At 32.1% G+C, this 18,800-nt stretch overlaps 1 protein-coding gene across 1 annotated transcript; it reads left to right on the plus strand.

Annotated features, from left to right (window-relative positions):
* Nucleotides 1-14,328: 14,328 nt before the first annotated feature.
* LOC109156177 lies at nucleotides 14,329-15,729 on the plus strand. Its single transcript, XM_019304050.1, has 2 exons — nucleotides 14,329-14,822; nucleotides 14,958-15,729. The coding sequence occupies exons 1-2, from the start codon at nucleotides 14,329-14,331 to the stop codon at nucleotides 15,727-15,729; spliced, it is 1,266 nt and encodes a 421-aa protein (XP_019159595.1).
* The last annotated feature ends 3,071 nt before the right edge of the window (nucleotides 15,730-18,800 follow it).

Genomic DNA, 18,800 nt, shown 5'->3' on the forward strand with positions numbered 1-18,800 from the left:
AATGTACATTATTTTACCGTAGACAAAATATGGTCCACACAACTTGTGTAGACCATGGTCCACACAATAATGATTGCTCAAATTCCCCTCCCCCATTTCCATGGAAAATTATGTCGTGCAACCGTGTGCACCATGCATAGTGCACACGGAATTGGATTCATAATTTCTGTATTATAGATTTATAATTTTTATATTATAGATTTATAATTATTGAACTCTATATTCACAATTACAAAATTCTATGTTCATAATTTTCAATGTTCATATTCTCAATTGTTGAACTCTGTATTCACAAATCACTGAACTATATGTTCATAAGTTGATAACTATACATTATAGAAATTATGAATCTATTGTATAAAACTTATGAATCCAATTCCATAGACACCTTACATGATGCACACGGTTGCACAGCATAACGCTCCCATTTCCACCGTCTTCTTCGCCCCTCTGCCCAAAGCCCTCGCCCTCACTAGATATGGAAACCAAACAAATTTCTTAGCCCCCAAATCTCAATCCAAGCTACGCATGACCCAAAATACTATTAAAAAAACTGCTTTCAATTCCATCATTTCAAACTCTTAAACTCAGTACACAACTGATTCGAACCATTCTACAATAAATAGATTGACCGAGATGGTCTTCAATGGCAACGAATGAAATATCCAACAGTTTCAGGTAATTACAAAAGTTCCTAACAACTAGTTTAGACCAGTCTCATCGGATACGTCCTGTAGTACTTGTATATTCCCTATGAATACAAAATGTAGTTTCATTACAAAACAACTAAAGTATCATTCATAATTCAACTATACTATAATTTCTTTTGACAATATACACTAAATATATGAGACATATTATTCAGTTTCATTAAAACACCCCTAAAGTATCGTTCTAATTCAACTACATATTCATTTGACAATATACACTCAATATGTAAGACCTACTATTTTGTTTCATTTTATATATCCTAAGCACATTTTAAACGCAAAATCAGTTGAACATAATGATGGTCGATACTTGGCAAACTATTGGTCCTCATAGTACTGTATGAACCATAACAAAAAGTACATTTTAATATACTAAAAGTACATTATTCGTGTACTGAATGTACATTATATAAAATAATATACTTTCAGTACTCAAATAATGTATTTTTCCTTATTACAATATACATTTTTAATATATTAAAAATACATTATTTGTATACTAAATGTATATTATTTTATAGTATAGTCCACACAACGCCATGGTTCACACTGATTGGTTGATACTCCATATGGGCTTCTTAAGTACAATTTTGAATTTCTTTCAATGGCTAATGGGCTATCTATTTGGTGATCTGTTGAAAGGCAAATTATGCTATGGACTCGTGTCTACTATATGCATGGTGGACACGCTGTACATTCATAACTTTTATACTGTACATTCATAATTTCTATACTGTAGATCCATAATTTCTATACTGTAGATTTATAAAATCTATACTGTAGATTCATAATTTCTATACTGCACATTCATAATTTCTGTACTGTATGAATCTACATTATAAATTTTATGAATTTACAGTATAGAAATTATGAATTTATAGTATAAAAATTATGAATCTACAGTACATAAATTATGAATGTGCAGTATAGAAATTATGAATCTACAGTATAGAAATTATGAATGTGCAATATAAAAATTATGAATCTACAGTATAGAAATTATGAATCTACAGTGTGTTCACCATACACATGGTGGACACGAGTCCATAGCATAACGCTGACTCCCTATTGAAATGAATCATCGATCATGTTCCAAACTATTTTCTAATCTGCCACATTATATTTTAAAAAATAATTATATCATTTTATTTCTTTAATTAATTAATTAATGCATTAAGCCAAAGATGCAGTCTTTGTTATCAGAAGAGTAAATACCAGCGGAAGTCCTCTGACTTTGGTGGCACTGCCACTTTTAGTCCTCAACTTTTAAATCGACCACTTTTAGTCCTCTTACTTTTTGTTTCTAGCCATCTATGGTCCTTTCGTTAAACTTGACCCTCTAATGCCGTTTTCTAAAAAATAATTAAGTCCTTTCATAATTAATTTATTAATTATTGTGTTTAATTTTCTCATCAGAATAGTCAAACAATGGTTTCCCAGCTATGAACGTGTACAAAACCAGCTCGTGAATCAAAATGGCGTACAAAAGCTGGTACGAAGGTTGTGCCAAAACGACGTTGGAATATCTCGGTATGACTCGGCAAACATAATAATTAATAAATTAATTATGAAAGGACTGAATTATCCTTGAGAAAACGGCATTAGATGGTCAAGTTTAACGGAAGGACCATAGATGGCTAGAAACAAAAGGTAAGAGGACTAAGAGTGGTTAATTTAAAAGTTGAGGACTAAAAGTGGCAGTGCCACCAAAGTCAGAGGACCTCCGTTGGTATTTACTCTTATCAGAATATTGTACGTCATATATAATATTTGTCACAATCTTCTTTTCAATTATATTAAAGTATACCTTCTTTTCAGGTAAGCAAATGCGGCTGATGACTGATCAGCATTTTATTTTACTTGTTTTTCGAATAACCGAAACCATAAGCGCACAATCTTTGAAGAATTCAAATTTGAATTACGTGCTGTAATCTTGTCGATTTTCAATTTCTATCAGCAACGTTTTATACCTACCACTTGGTTGTTGACGTGCCTATCTAAAGTAGACCATTTATATCTTGGACCAAGATTTATATAGCATTATAGACTCTGAATTGAAATGACAAGTTACAAAATTCATATTAGTAAAGCATAGTCGGATTTTGGGTGTGCAAGATGGACAAAAGTACATGGTCTCGATTTTTAGAGGACGCAATATTTATTTTTAACCTAGTTATTTAAGAAATGAAAAAAAAAATTCTACAATTAATCTTAAAACTCATCCATTTTTTCCCAAATCAATTCTCTTTCCTAACATAAAACTCCAAAAACACTGCTTGTAAGGTATAGAATCTCATAACATAAAACACAAAAAATCACAAAACAAGACACATAACATTATTGACCCTGTATTGAAACAAGGTACATAATTTACACTCGTAAGGTACAGAACTTCATAACACAAGACACAAAAAATCATAACACAAGACACATACACATGTTATGTATTTATTTGTTTTTCAAATCTGATTTAGATACATAGTTTGTGTTCATAAACACAAATTTTCACAAAACAAGACACAAAAAATCATAACATAAAACACAATTACTAATTTGTTTTAGGTACAAAATTCACATGCTTAAGGTACAAAATTTCATAACGCAAAATACAAAAAGTTACAACACAAAACACATACACATGAATCAGGGCTCACATTGCAATGTGAACCCTAGTCCATGATATAAAGATTGACTAAAGTTGTCGTTATAAGATTTTTAAGCGTAAAAAGACAATTCAAACACATATTGGCCCTGTTTGGTAACATACTTAGCTTATCAATCAATTTTGACTTATTTAATCACTATTAGCTGTTTGACATGGTTAAACAATCAATATGAATATTTGATTAATTAGATTTTTGTAACAACTTATTGCTTCAAAATGTTAAAATTCAAAAAGCTGCTCAATGTAGTTTTTTCAATAAGATTTAAAAAAAAAAAAAAAGTCATTTTGCATGTAATTAACTATCACCTAACAACTAATTTACTAAATATTTTTCTACAATCAGCTAATACTATCAACTAGTCAAACTCATTAATCCAACCAGCTAACAGTTATTTATCAAACACCCCTATATGAATTGCCATTTATATTGTGAGTAAATCTCAACAAGAATAATTTAAACGTTTGGGATAAAAACAGTTAATTCTTGACATTTTAATATAAAGTTAAAGATCGTTACCACTTAATCACAAGGTGTCAAGCAATAAAAGAGTGTGGATGCCTAATCCTTTATATAATAAAGCTATATGGTTTGAGAAATAATTAATGTTACAATTAATGTCACAACATCCTTTATTATAAAAAAAAAAAAAAGCACAACATTTAAAAAATAAAATAGCTATATATTATATAATGATATAAAAATATACTTTTGAAAAATAAAATAGCTATATATTATATAATCATATAAAAAATGTGTTCAATTAGAGTTTAAATTTACACATACAAAATTTGAAATTTGCTTTCCAAATGTAATTATCTTAGTTATTACTTGTATTGTGAAAATTACGGAGTATAATATAGATGAAGTACAATTAAGAATAAATCAATGTAATTATGTAAATTATCTCTATATGTTTATTTGAAAATGCACATAATTAGAGATTATATTAACCATACAAAATTATAATTTTAATTTTAATTGTAATTTTGTATTCTATAAAAATAATAAATACTTGACCAATGGAAGTTCAAAAATATTATTATATTAAATAATTTAAAATATTTTAGTTTTTCTATTTTTTATTTATATGTATAATAACCTAATTTTTTCCGTGCATCGCGCGGGTGAATTACTAGTTAGATATAATATGCAATAGTGATTAAGCACAACAATGATTTAATAATAATAATAAAAAAAACAATGATAATGATTTACGTGTTAAATAAGAATGGGAGTCAAAGAAAGCTAAGAGAGTTTAATAAAAGGGAAATTCTATTTGCATGACGCTAATTGTTATTTACACAATTTTTTTTTTAGGTGTACTAACTTTTATAGGTGGTGTAAATAGAAAATACTATTTACACAACCTTCATTAAATTTAGTCAAACGTTTTTATTTAAAATATTTATTATTTATTTTTATTTAAAAAACAAAACAAAACAAAACAAACAACTCAAGGCAACCCCTCGCCTTCCCACCAGAGAAGGTGAGGGTTTTTTTTTTATTTATTTTTTATTTTTTTTAAAATGTTTGAATTAATTAAATTTTTAATTGAAAAATTATTAATATAATCTCGTAAATGACATTTAATTAGGGTGATCTAAATAGCAATATGTACACCTATAAGTTTGGTTTAGGTTACATAAGATAACCAATGTTATATTTGTTTGGTAATATAAGATTCTCATGTTTGGTTCAGGTTATGTAACTTTCTCAAGGAATGTCAGATAACCTCCGCATTAAGTTTTTAGCTATTGGAAGGGAATGCGAGATTCTCTCCAATTTCTTAGGTAATCTCACATTCCCTTGTCTTATTACTAATGTTAGACTTTGAACGTTTTAATCAATTTATCTTATTACTGTTGTCTTATTTACATATCTTAGTTTTAAACCAAACACAGTAATCTAACATTCCCAGTAATCTAACATTCCCAGCAATCTAACATTCTCTAAGGTAATCTAACATTCCGTGAACCAAACGCCCCTATTGTTATCTACACCACCTATAAAATTGTTGATTTTTTTTTTTTTATCATTTTTACAATTCCAATGTGATTTACAAAATTACACCTACTTTTCACTAAAGGGTGGTACAATTCACCTAATTTTCATCTGTTGTTTTGTTAAAGTTATTTCCTCTCGATTCATTTGCGAGTTATTTCCTCTCGTGTCTTTAGCGAGTTTTCCTCTCGTTTATTTGACGAGTTCTTCTTTCAAAAGGTGAAACAATTTATCTGATAATGGAGTATGTTTGCTTCATCCCGAACACCGAAGAAGATCTGAACCCTTGATATGCAGTTCAGATTAATAGAGATATTGTCTATGGACAGAAGAGACGCAATAGAGTCAGACTTGGGTAGCAAGATCATTAACAATATCAAAAAAGTTTCAGGTTCTCCCAACGAATTCAGCTTTAATTTTGAAAAACAATCAGAGATTCAAGTTTCGTGTAGCATTGAAAATTTGTTTCAATGTCTGATTGTAAGAATGTTTTATCATTCCATCGATCTTATTGTAAACTTTTCATCCTATGATTAATGAATTAGCTCTTTTATTTAAAAAAAAAAATAAAACAGCAACACCGTACCCTTTATGTAAAATATAATTTATATTTTTATTATGCCATATGCAGTATCATACATTACAATTGAAAAAAAAAAAAAGACTCAATAATAAAATAAAATTTAATTGTTTAAAAAGTTTTTATGGGATTAATTTAGATGGTAATTAGTACTTGGCATTGTAAATCTTCTATATTTGGTTATTTATTTATTTTGCAATTGAAACCACAGTGCTTGTCCCTAAAAGTTCCTGAATAAAAGACACGATACAGTTGGACGGCGACGCTTAATCAACGTGGGCGTAACAAATTTGAGCGAACTTCACGTGTTATATGTCGCCTCTTTCGGTCACCGACGTGTTGCTTCGGTCCACGGTTCGCGGCCCATCTCATCTCTACTGCATATATGCCGTCACGTATTTCGGATAAATCCCCGCCCACTTTTCCTTATTTGACGCGCCTGTCCCCCAGGGTGTGCAAAGTTAGAGGAAAGTATTAATGATGTTCCTATATTATAGTGTTTTGTTCAATTCAATTCTTTTATCTTAATTTTGTTTAATGTAGTCTTTTTACTTTTAAAAGTGAAACAATTAAGAACAATAGCTTATATTTATGTATTTATTTTGGATATATTAATGTAATATATTGGTGATAAAATCAATTAATTTTAAATATTTATAAAATAATATAAGAGTTGGCATGTAAGTATGCTGACGTAATAGATATAATGTCAGCGTCAGATTAACTATTGTCCTTAACTGTTTTACTTTTAAAAGTACAGGGACTAAATTGAACAAAATTAAGATAAAATAACTAAATTGAACAAAACATTATAGTATAAGGACCTCATAGATACTTTCACAGTTTCACCAAAGTTAGACGATAGATTCCCTCTTACTTTTCTCTAGGAATAGCATTTTCAATCCGATATGTGGATTTTTTTTATTTTTTTTATACATTAACATGATGTTTGGTTCATGAAACATATTTAGAATGAAATATTATTTTTTGAAATAAATTTATTATGTTGTTTAGTTCGATTTTTACAATAAACTAGTATTTTCACCCGTGCGATGCACGGAATGGAATAGTTGTAATATACTAAGAATATTTAAATCGATATATAATTATTTAAGAGTTAATTTCACCAGAGGTTGCTTATAGGATTTCTATTACCATCATTAATTATCCCTAATCTACCATAATTAAATAATTTGACCAATTATATAGAGAAATTATTAAAAAATGCACGGGAAAATTTTTTAATTAAAACATTTAAAAATTCATTAATAAAACATAAAGTTCTTATAGTTTTTTCTTAAAAACTATTTAATAATGCATTTTTTTTTTAGAAATTGGTGGGCCAAACCGCCTACGGCAGTTTGCGGTGGATATATCTCGAAAAAATACACAATTTCAAAAAAACATTTGTCCGAAACGGACAACCGAGTCAAAACTTATGCATTGCCGAACTTTTGACACTTCACAGCTTTTACCCAGAATTATTGTACGAATGGAAAGTAAAAATCAATATATTTTATTGGGAAGAGAGATTTTTTAGGAATTGGGCGGGAAGTTAAAATTTCAGGATTTTGTTTTTATATATAGTATAGATTAGATGTGCAAAGAGAATTGTATTACACTATTTTATAATTTTAGTATAGAATTATTACCCAGAATTATTGTACGAATGGAAAAGTAGAAATTAATATATTTTATTGGGAAGAGAGATTTTTTAGGAATTGGGCGGGAAGTTAAAATTTCAGGATTTTGTTTTTATATATAGTATAGATTAGATGTGCAAAGAGAATTGTATTACACTATTTTATAATTTTAGAATAGAATTTTTACCCAGAATTATTGTACGAAAGGGAAAGTAGAAATCAATATCTTTTATTGGGAAGAGAGATTTTTTAGAAATTGGTCGGAAAGTTAAAATTTCAGGATTTTGTTTTTATATATATAGTATAGATTAGATGTGCAAAGAGAATTGTATTACACTATTTTATAATTTTAGAATAGAATTTTTACTCAGAATTATTGTACGAATAGGAAAGTAGAAATCATTATATTTTATTGGGAATAGAGATTTTTTAGGAATTGGGCGGGAAGTTAAAATTTCAGGATTTTGTTTTTATATATAGTATAGATTAGACGTGCAAAGAGAATTGTATTACTCTATTTTAAAATTTTATAATAGAATTTTTACCCAGAATTAATGTACGAATGAGAAAGTGGAAATCATTATATTTTATTGGGAATAGAGATTTTTTAGGAATTGGGCGGGAAGTTCAGGATTTTGTTTTTATATATAGTATAGATTAGATTAGATGTGCAAAGAGAATTGTATTACACTATTTTATAATTTTAGAATAGAATTTTTACCCAGAATTATTGTACGAATGAGAAAGTAGAAATCAATATATTTTATTGGGAAGAGAGATTTTTTAGGAATTGGGCGGGAAGTTAAAATTTCAGGATTTTGTTTTGTATATATAGTATAGATTAGTGCAAAGAGAATTGTATTACAATATTTTAGAATTTAAGAATAGAAATTTTACCTAGAATTATTGTACGAATGGGAAAGTAGAAATCAATATATTTTATTGGGAAGAGAGATTTTTTAGAAATTGGGCGGAAAGTTAAAATTTCAGGATTTTGTTTTTATATATAGTATAGATTTAACGTGCAAAGAGAATTGTATTACACTACTTTAAAATTTTAGAATAGAATTTTTACCCAGAATTATTGTACGAATGGGAAAGTAGAAATCAATATATAATTTCAGGATTTTGTTTTTATATATAGTATAGATTAGATGTGCAAAGAGAATTGTATTACACGATTTTATAATTTTAGAATATAATTTTTACCCAGAATTATTGTACGAATGGGAAAGTATAAATCAATATATTTTATTGGGAAGAGAGATTTTTTAGGAATTGGGAGAAAAGTTAAAATTTCAGGATTTTGTTTTTATATATAGTATGGATTAGATGTGCAAAGAGAATTGTATTACACTATTTTATAATTTTAGAGTAGAATTTTTACCAAAAATTATTGTACGAATAGGAAAGTAGAAATCATTATATTTTATTGGGATTAGAGATTTTTTAGAAATTGGGCGGGAAGTTAAAATTTCAGGATTTTGTTTTTATATATAGTATAGATTAGACGTGCAAAGAGAATTGTATTACACTATTTTAAAATTTTAGAATAGAATTTTTACCCAGAATTATTGTACGAATGGGAAAGTAGAAATTAATATCTTTTATTGGAAAGAGAGATTTTTTAGGAATTGGACGGGAAGTTAAAATTTCACGATTTTATTTTTATATATAGTATAGATTAGATTAGATGTGCAAAGAGAATTGTATTACACTATTTTATAATTTTAGAATAGAATTTTTACCGAGAATTATTGTTCGAATGGGAAAGTAGAAATCAATATATTTTATTGGGAAGAGGTATTTTTTAGGAATTGGGCGGAAAGTTAAAATTTCAGGATTTTGTTTTGTATATATAGTATAAATTCGATGTGCAAAGAGAATTGTATTACACTATTTTATAAATTAAGAATAGACTTTTTTACCCAGAATTTTTATACGAATGGAAAAGTAGAAATTAATATATTTTATTGGGAAGAGAGATTTTTTAGGAATTGGGCGGGAAGTTAAAATTTCAGGATTTTGTTTTTATATATAGTATAGATTAGATGTGCAAAGAGAATTGTATTTCACTATTTTATAATTTTAGAATAGAATTTTTACCCAGAATTATTGTACGAATGGGAATGTAGAAATCAATATATTTTATTGGTAAGAGAGATTTTTTAGGAATTGGGCGGGAAGTTAAAATTTCAGGATTTTGTTTTTATATATAGTATAGATTAGATGTGCAAAGAGAATTGTATTACACTATTTTATAATTTTGGAATAGAATTTTTACCCAGAATTATTGTACGAAAGGTAAAGTAGAAATCATTATATTTTATTGGGAAGAGAGATTTTTTAGGAATTGGGCGGAAAGTTAAAATTTCAGGATTTTGTTTTTATATATAGTATAGATTAGATGTGCAAAGAGAATTGTATTACACTATTTTATAATTTTAGAATAGAATTTTTACCCAGAATTATTGTACGAATGGGAAAGTAGAAATCATTATATTTTATTGGGAATAGAGATTTTTTAGGAATTGGGCGGGAAGTTAAAATTTCAGGATTTTGTTTTTATATATAGTATAGATAGATTTGATGTGCAAAGATAATTGCACTACACTATTTTTAAATTTTAGAATAGAATTTTTACCCAGAATTATTGTACGAATGGGAAAGTAGAAATCAATATATTTTATTGGGAAGAGAGATTTTTTAGGAATTGGGCGGAAAGTTAAACTTTCAGGATTTTGTTTTTATATATAGTATAGATTAGATGTGCAAAGAGAATATAGAATTAAGTGGATGGATCATAATTTTCCTCTCTAGGGTTTCGCTAGGGTTTCTTCTTCCCTACTCGGTTTCGAGTGCTTTCCGGCGACTTTTGGCCTCTTTCTACGGGAAATCTCGGCGACGATTCCAATCTGCTTGCATGGAGCGAGGATCGGTGACGGAGGCGGTCAACATATTGGGGAGACGGTGGGCTGACGTCGTCCTTGACGACGAGGAGGATGAGGTTTTCGTACCTCCCGGAGTGGCGGATGCTGAGCAGCCGGCTGCGGCAGTTCAGGTATGGCGGCTAGTTGGCAGGTTTTTGACTACTAAGCTTATTAAGACGGAGTTCATGAGCCAAGTCATGGCTTCGGTATGGCAGCCGGTTAAGGGGGTTCAAGTTTCAGAATTGCAACCGGGGCTTTTCCTGTTTGTGTTTTTCCATGAAACAGATATTCAATTGGTTCTTGAGGGAGGGCCATGGTCCTTTGAGAATCACACGTTTGTTTGCAAACAAGTTCAGGATGGGGTTATTCCGGGCACGGTACCGCTGGATACGGTTGATATGTGGATTCAGGTACATGACTTACCACTGGGTTACACATCTGACATCATTCTGGAGCAGGTTGGAAATTTCCTTGGAACGTTTATTAAAGTTGATGATCGATTTGCGAATGCGCCATAGAAAACATTCTATCGAATTAGGGTTTCCATCTCAATTTTGAAACCGCTAAAACGACGTATGAAATTCATGAAGAGGGATAAGTCAACTTGTTGGGTTAATTTTAAGTATGAAAGACTGCATAATTTCTGTTACTTTTGTGGTATGATGGGGCATCTACATAAGTATTGTCTGAAAGCAAGGGATGCAGGGCTTCCGATTGATCAATATCCGTATGGTGAGGGCTTACGTGCGGGCTTTAAGAAGGGTCCACGAAAAGTGGGTGCGTCATGGCTGCTAGACATGAACGGCAAGCCTATGGCGGGATCCCCCTTGGATATTATGCCGACGGTGCGGGTTGAGGACCATGGTGATGCTACATCCGACCCTACACGGGTTTGTGGCGAGAGTGTTGTAGTTGAGGCTGCAACGAAGAGGAGGCGTGCGGATTTGAATGGGAATGATGAGAACAGAGTGAGGAATGGTGATGATGTTGTTATGACAGAGATCCAAAAAAACTTGTCTGCGGCGGGTACTGGTTCCCAGACCCGCCCATCATTATGAGTACCATCAGCTGGAACTGTCGTGGCTTGGGTAATCCACGAACAGTTCGTGAGTTAACGGACCTAGCGTCCCGTAAGAAGCCTGATTTTATTTTTCTTATGGAAACCATGGTGGAACGAATACATGCTGAAAGGATTCGTGTCTCCCTTGGTTTTGATGGTCTTTTTTATGTTAATCCAACTCCACAAGGCGGTGGTGGCCTAGCACTACTGTGGCGTAAGAATGATACGGCAAGTCTCTTGAGTTACTCTAAAAATTATATTGATATTGAGGTGAATATGCCCAGCTTTCCCAGATGGAGGATGACGTGTTATTATGGCTACTCCCAGCGACATAGGCGCATGGAGGCATGGGACTTGATAAAATCCTTCGCGCAGCGCTCTACTCTACCTTGGGTTATGATCGGGGATTTTAACGAGCTGTTGTTTCAGCATGAGAAGAGGGGGGGCAATCCACACCCCGATAATCTCCTACGCGGGTTTGGGGAGACTATTGATCAATGTGGTTTGACTCAGTTGCCTATGGAGGGGTACCGTTTTACTTGGGAAAAAGGGAAAGGAACATCAAATTGTATTGAGGAAATGTTGGATAAGGTACTGGTGTCTGATGATTGGCGAGAGATTGTGCCGGGGGCCAGGCTTGTTAATAATCTGATGCGGAAATCGGATCACTCCGCGTTATTTCTGAGTATTAATGACACGTTCCAGGGAGGAGGGCGAGGGAGGAGGGGCTTTCGGTTTCGGTTTGAGATGGCTTGGATTTATGATGATGGGTGCAGGAATGTTGTGGAAAAGTCATGGGAGGAGGGAAGGCGTGATGGGGTCCAGGACTGTATAGTGCATTGTGGGAACCGGTTAACCAGGTGGGGTGGTGATCGGTATCATAAGTTTGGGGAGAAAATCATGCTCCTGCGAAATCAGCAACTGCGTCTGAGGGGTCGCACTGACTCTACTTCTTTGGCTGAATTCCAAAGACTGGAAGGACTTCTGTGTAGTATGGAGGCCCAAGAGGATGTTTACTGGAAACAGAGAGCTAAGCAACACTGGCTCAAGAATGCTGACGCAAATACAAGATTTTATCACAGGTACGCCTCTCATCGTAAGAAGAAGAATACTATTTATAAGCTTATGAATGATAATGGGGATTGGTTGGAAGGAAATGCTATGAATGCAATTATTTTGGATTATTTTACCCATATATTTTCCTCTGGTGGACCTGTGGATGGTGATGTGTTATTCTCTGGGATAACCCCCCGTGTGACCCGTACTCAGAATGAATCCTTATTACGACCCTTTGAGCTAGCTGATGTTAAAGAGGCTCTGTTTGCAATGGCCCCAGACAAGGCACCTGGTCCGGATGGTATGAACCCAGGATTTTACCAGCACTTTTGGGACATAGTTGGAAGTGATATTTCGACATTTACTCTAAACTGCCTCAATAATCGTGTCTTCCCCTCTGGTCTAAACGATACGGATGTGGTACTCATTCCGAAGAAGAAAACCCCTGAAATGATAACGGATTTTCGCCCTATAGCTCTAAGCAATGTGATTTACAGAATTATGGCGAAGATGATTACGCAAAGAATGAAACCATTAATGGAGAAGATAATATCGGGCTCTCAGAGTGCATTTATTCCGGACAGGTTGATTACTGACAATATCCTTGTAGCTGCTGAGGTAGGGCATTTCTTGAACAGGAAGCAATGTGGTGCTGTAGGATGGGGAGCACTTAAATTAGATATGGCCAAAGCCTACGATCGCATGGAATGGCCCTTTCTCCGTGAAATGTTATTAGCCCTGGGTTTTGATAGCAGGTGGGTTGAATTGATTATGTTATGTGTCACTACTGTGTCATATAATCTTCTGATTAATGGCTCTCGTAGTTCTCCCATTACACCCACGCGTGGTCTCCGCCAGGGGGATCCATTGTCCCCGTATTTATTTATTATCTGTGCAGAAGGGCTGTCAGTTCTATTGCAGAGAGCGCAAGATAGTGGATTAATACATGGATGCAGGGTTGCTAGAGGGGCACCTCCGATCTCTCACTTATTTTTTGCAGATGATAGCCTACTGTTCTTCAGAGCGAATACGCAGGAAGCATCTGAAATTAGAAATTGTTTGTTACTATATGAGAGTTTCTCTGGCCAAAAGATAAATTATCATAAATCCAGCATTTGTTATAGCAGAAATACGGGGCAGAATGATAGGGATATGGTAGCACAAATACTAGGTGTTAACCAAGCTCCAAGTTTCGGGAAATACCTAGGACTACCCTCCTTTGTGGGCAGAAATAAAAAGGCGGCGTTTGCATATATAGAAGATAAAATAAGGCAGAGAATTGGGTCCTGGAATAAGAGGTTGTTAACCCAGGCTGGGAAGGAGATCTTATTAAAAAGTGTGGCCCAGGCAATGCCAACTTTTTCAATGAGTGTCTTCCTACTACCTATATCTACTTGTACAGCTATTGAGCGGGTTATGAATCGGTACTGGTGGGGGTCAGGAACCGAGCGGGGCATACACTGGAAAGCCTGGGATAGATTGTGTGTCCCCAAGAAATATGGAGGCATGGGGTTTAAAGACTTAAGGGCATTTAATTTGGCAATGTTGGAAAACAGGCGTGGAGATTGCTCACTAACCCAAACTCATTGGTAGCCAGGGTTTATAAGGCCAGGTATTACCTAAAGGATACTTTCCTAGAGGCAACTATAGGAAATAATCCAAGTTTCTGCTGGCGGAGCATTATGGCAGCTAAAGATTTAATATGTGGAGGTGTACGAAAGCGAATTGGGAACGGGGAATCTACCTTGATATGGGAACACCCTTGGTTACAGGATGAGATTGATCCTATGATTCATACGGAAATGCCACAACACCTGTCTGGAGCCAAAGTGGTAGGATTAATTGATCAGGATACAAAAACATGGGACCTGCACATACTAGCTGATATTTTCCAACCAGATGATATACCTAGAATTCAGAAAATACCGGTTGCCCCTGAGTATGAAGATATATGGTATTGGTATGATGATCCTAACGGTTATTATTCAGTCAAAAGTGGATATAGACGAATAGTTGGAAACTATGAGAACAATTCTAATGGGATTTTTAGTGAATGGCTTACCCTATGGAAACTAAAAATCCCACCCAAATGGAAGACATTCTTATGGAGGGCTATTTGTGATATCCTCCCTACTACCAATAATTTGCTTATAAAGAGAGTGGAGATTAACCCGATGTGTGCCATGTGTGGAAGAATGAATGAGGATACCATGCATGCATTAGTTTTGTGTGACTATGCACACTCCATATGGGCTAAATCCAACCTTCCAATCCCCATTATTATGACAAATGTTTTCCATGAATGGTTTAGTGCAATCTTGAATGTTCTAGACTTTGATGGAATTACTTATGCAGCTGCAATACTTTATCATTTATGGAGGGCGCGAAACGGTGCAGTGTGGGATGCCTGCCTACCAACGCCAACCAAGCTATTATTGACTGCAACGTCCACGATGAAGGCGTGGAAAATGGTTCACCACCGTGCGCCACAGCCGGAACGGGGCCAAGGAACCGCCGCTACTGCCCGTACTGCCGACCAGCCTCCGCTGCCGCCTACTGCTGGACCGACTGCCGCTCTTCCACCGCCGCTGCTGCCCGTACTGCCGGACCCGCACCATGGTGTATCACCATCACCGGTAAAATGCTACATGGACGCCAGCTACCACCACGGAACGAATGCCGCTGCTGTTGGGGCGATCCTCCTCGACGCCAACGGCCATTATTTGTCGGCTTTCACCGCCCCATTGATTGGATGCCACTCCCCGCTATCGGCTGAGGCTATTGCATGCAAAGAAGTCTTGTCATGGCTCAAGAGGCGGGATGAATTATCTATACAAGTATTCACGGATTGCCAAGTGCTACAGTCCTATCTATCGGGACCATCAATAACACCACGGTCATACCTGGGCTATGCTATCGACAACTGCAGAGCTCATATATCTACTTTTTCGTATTGCTCAATTATTTACATTCCTAGATTACAGAATTCATTAGCTCATACTCTAGCTTCTACAGCTTTCACGTTTGATACTGCTATGTACTGGGACAATGTCCCTCCAGACTCTATTTTACCACTTCTATAAATACAACCTCCAGGTTGACTTTCAAAAAAAAAGATGTGCAAAGAGAATTGTATTTCACTATTTTATAATTTTAGAATAGAATTTTTACCCAGAATTATTGTACGAATGGGAAAGTAGAAATCAATATATTTTATTGGGAAGAGAGATTTTTTAGGAATTGGACGGGAAGTTAAAATTTCAGGATTTTGTTTTTATATATAACTAGTATTTTCACCCGTGCGATGCACGTAATGGAATTGTTGTAATATATTAAGAATATTTAAATCAATATATATTTATTTAAGAGTTAATTTCACCAGAGGTCGCTTATTTCCTGACAATTCCAAATTTAATCCTAGACTATAGTTATTAATTATTATGATTTATTAATTATTACGATTTATTCTATGTTATAATTCTTACGTTAATATTCTTACTATTATTATTAACACTTAATTACTTTTAGATATTATTATTACCACTTATATTATTATTATTATTATTATTATTATTATTATTATTATATTATTATTATTATTATTATTATTATTAGTTTCTTTTCAAGTTTTGTTAGTATATAATGGCCGTGAGGCACAATAATAATTTAACCATAATTAAATATTCTTGTATTGTATTCCATGAGTCACAATAATAATATAACAATAATTAAATATTCTTCAATTCTATATTCTTCTAGGATTTCTATTACCATCATCAATTATTCCCTAATTTCCCATAATTAAATAATTTGACCAATTATAAGAGAGATTATTAAATAATACACAGGACATTTTTTTAATTAAAAATTTTAAAAATTCATTTATAAAACATAAGGTTCTCATAGTTTTTTCTTAAAAACTATTTAATAAAATATATATTTTTTTAGAAATTAGGGGGCGGGAAGTTAAAATTGCAGGATTTTGTTTTTATATATAGTATAAATGTATAGATAGATAGATTACAATAGGAATTGTATTACAGTATTTTATAATATTAGAATAGAATTTTAACCCAGAATTATTGTATGAATAGGAAAGTAGAAATCAATATATTTTATTAGGAAGAGAGATATTTTAGGAATTGGGCGGGAAGTTAAAATTTCAGAATTTTGTTTTTATAGATAGTATAGATTGTATTATACTATTTTATAATATTAGAAAAGAATTTTAACCCAGAATTATTGTACGAATGAGAAAGTAGAAATCAATATATTTTAGTAGGAAGAGAGATTTTTTAGGAATTCAGCGCGAAGTTAAAATTTCAGGATTTTGTTTTTATATAGTATTGATTGTATTACACTAATTTATAGTAATAGAATATAATTTAAACCCAGAATTATTGTACGAATGAGAAAGTAGAAATCAATATATTTTAGTAGGAAGAGAGATTTTTTAGGAATTGGGCGTGAAGTTAAAATTTCAGGATTTTGTTTTTATATATAGTATAGAGTATAGATTGTATTACACTAATTTATAGTAACAGAATATAATTTAAACCCAGAACTATTGTATTAATGCGAAAGTAGAAATCAAATATATTTTATTAGGAAGAGAGATTTTTTAGGAATTGGGCTGGAAGATAAAATTTCATGATTTTGTTTTTATATATAGTATAGATTGTATTACACTATTTTATAATATTAGAAAAGAAATTTAACCCAGAATTATTGTACGAATGGAAAGTAGAAATCAATATATTTTATTGGAAGAGAGATTTTTTAGGAATTGGGCGGAAAGTTAAAATTTCAGGATTTTGTTTTTATATATAGTATAGATTAGATGTGCAAAGAGAATTGTATTACACTATTTTATAATTTTAGAATAGAATTTTTACCCAGAATTATTGTACGAATAGGAAAGTAGAAATCATTATATTTTATTGGGAATAGAGATTTTTTAGGAATTGGGCGGGAAGTTAAAATTTCAGGATTTTGTTTTTATATATAGTATAGATATAGATTAGACGTGCAAAGAGAATTGTATTACACTATTTTAAAATTTTAGAATAGAATTTTTACCCAGAATTATTGTACAAATGGGAAAGTAGAAATCAATATATTTTATTGGAAAGTGAGATTTTTTAGGAATTGGGTGAGAAGTTAAAATTTCAGGATTTTGTTTTTATATATAGTATAGATTAGATTAGATGTGCAAAGAGAATTGTATTACACTATTTTATAATTTTAGAATTGAATTTTTATCCAGAATTATTGTACGAATGGGAAAGTAGAAATCAATATATTTTATTGGGAAGAGGAATTTTTTAGGAATTGGGCGGGAAGTTAAAATTTCAGGATTTTGTTTTGTATATATAGTATAGATTAGATGTGCAAAGAGAATTGTATTACACTATTTTAGAATTTTAGAATAGAATTTTTACCTAAATTATTGTACGAATGGGAAAGTAGAAATCAATATATTTTATTGAGAATAGAGATTTTTAAGGAATTGGGCGGGAAGTTAAAATTTCAGGATTTTGTTTTGTATATATAGTATAGATTAGATGTGCAAAGAGAATTGTATTACACTATTTTAGAATTTTAGAATAGAATTTTTACCCCGAATTATTGTACGAATGTGAAAGTAGAAATTAATATATGTTATTGGGAAGAGAGATTTTTTAGGAATTGGGCGGGAAGTTAAAATTTCAGGATTTTGTTTTTATATATAGTATAGATTAAACGTGCAAAGAGAATTGTATAACACTATTTTAAAATTTTAGAATAGAATTTTTACCCAGAATTATTGTACGAATGGGAAAGTAGAAATCATTATATTTTATTGGGAATAGATATTTTTTAGGAATTGGGCGGGAAGTTAAAATTTCAGGATTTTGTTTTTATATATATATAGATTAAACGTGCAAAGAGAATTGTATAACACTATTTTAAAATTTTAGAATAGAATTTTTACCCAGAATTATTTTACGAATGGGAAAGTAGAAATCATTATATTTTATTGGGAATAGAGATTTTTTAGGAATTGGGCGGGAAGTTAAAATTTCAGGATTTTATTTTTATATATAGTATAGATTAAACGTGCAAAGAGAATTGTATAACACTATTTTAAAATTTTAGAATAGAATTTTTACCC

This window comes from Ipomoea nil, unplaced genomic scaffold (genome assembly GCF_001879475.1).
Source record: "Ipomoea nil cultivar Tokyo-kokei standard unplaced genomic scaffold, Asagao_1.1 scaffold0276, whole genome shotgun sequence".
Taxonomy (NCBI): Eukaryota; Viridiplantae; Streptophyta; class Magnoliopsida; order Solanales; family Convolvulaceae; genus Ipomoea; species Ipomoea nil.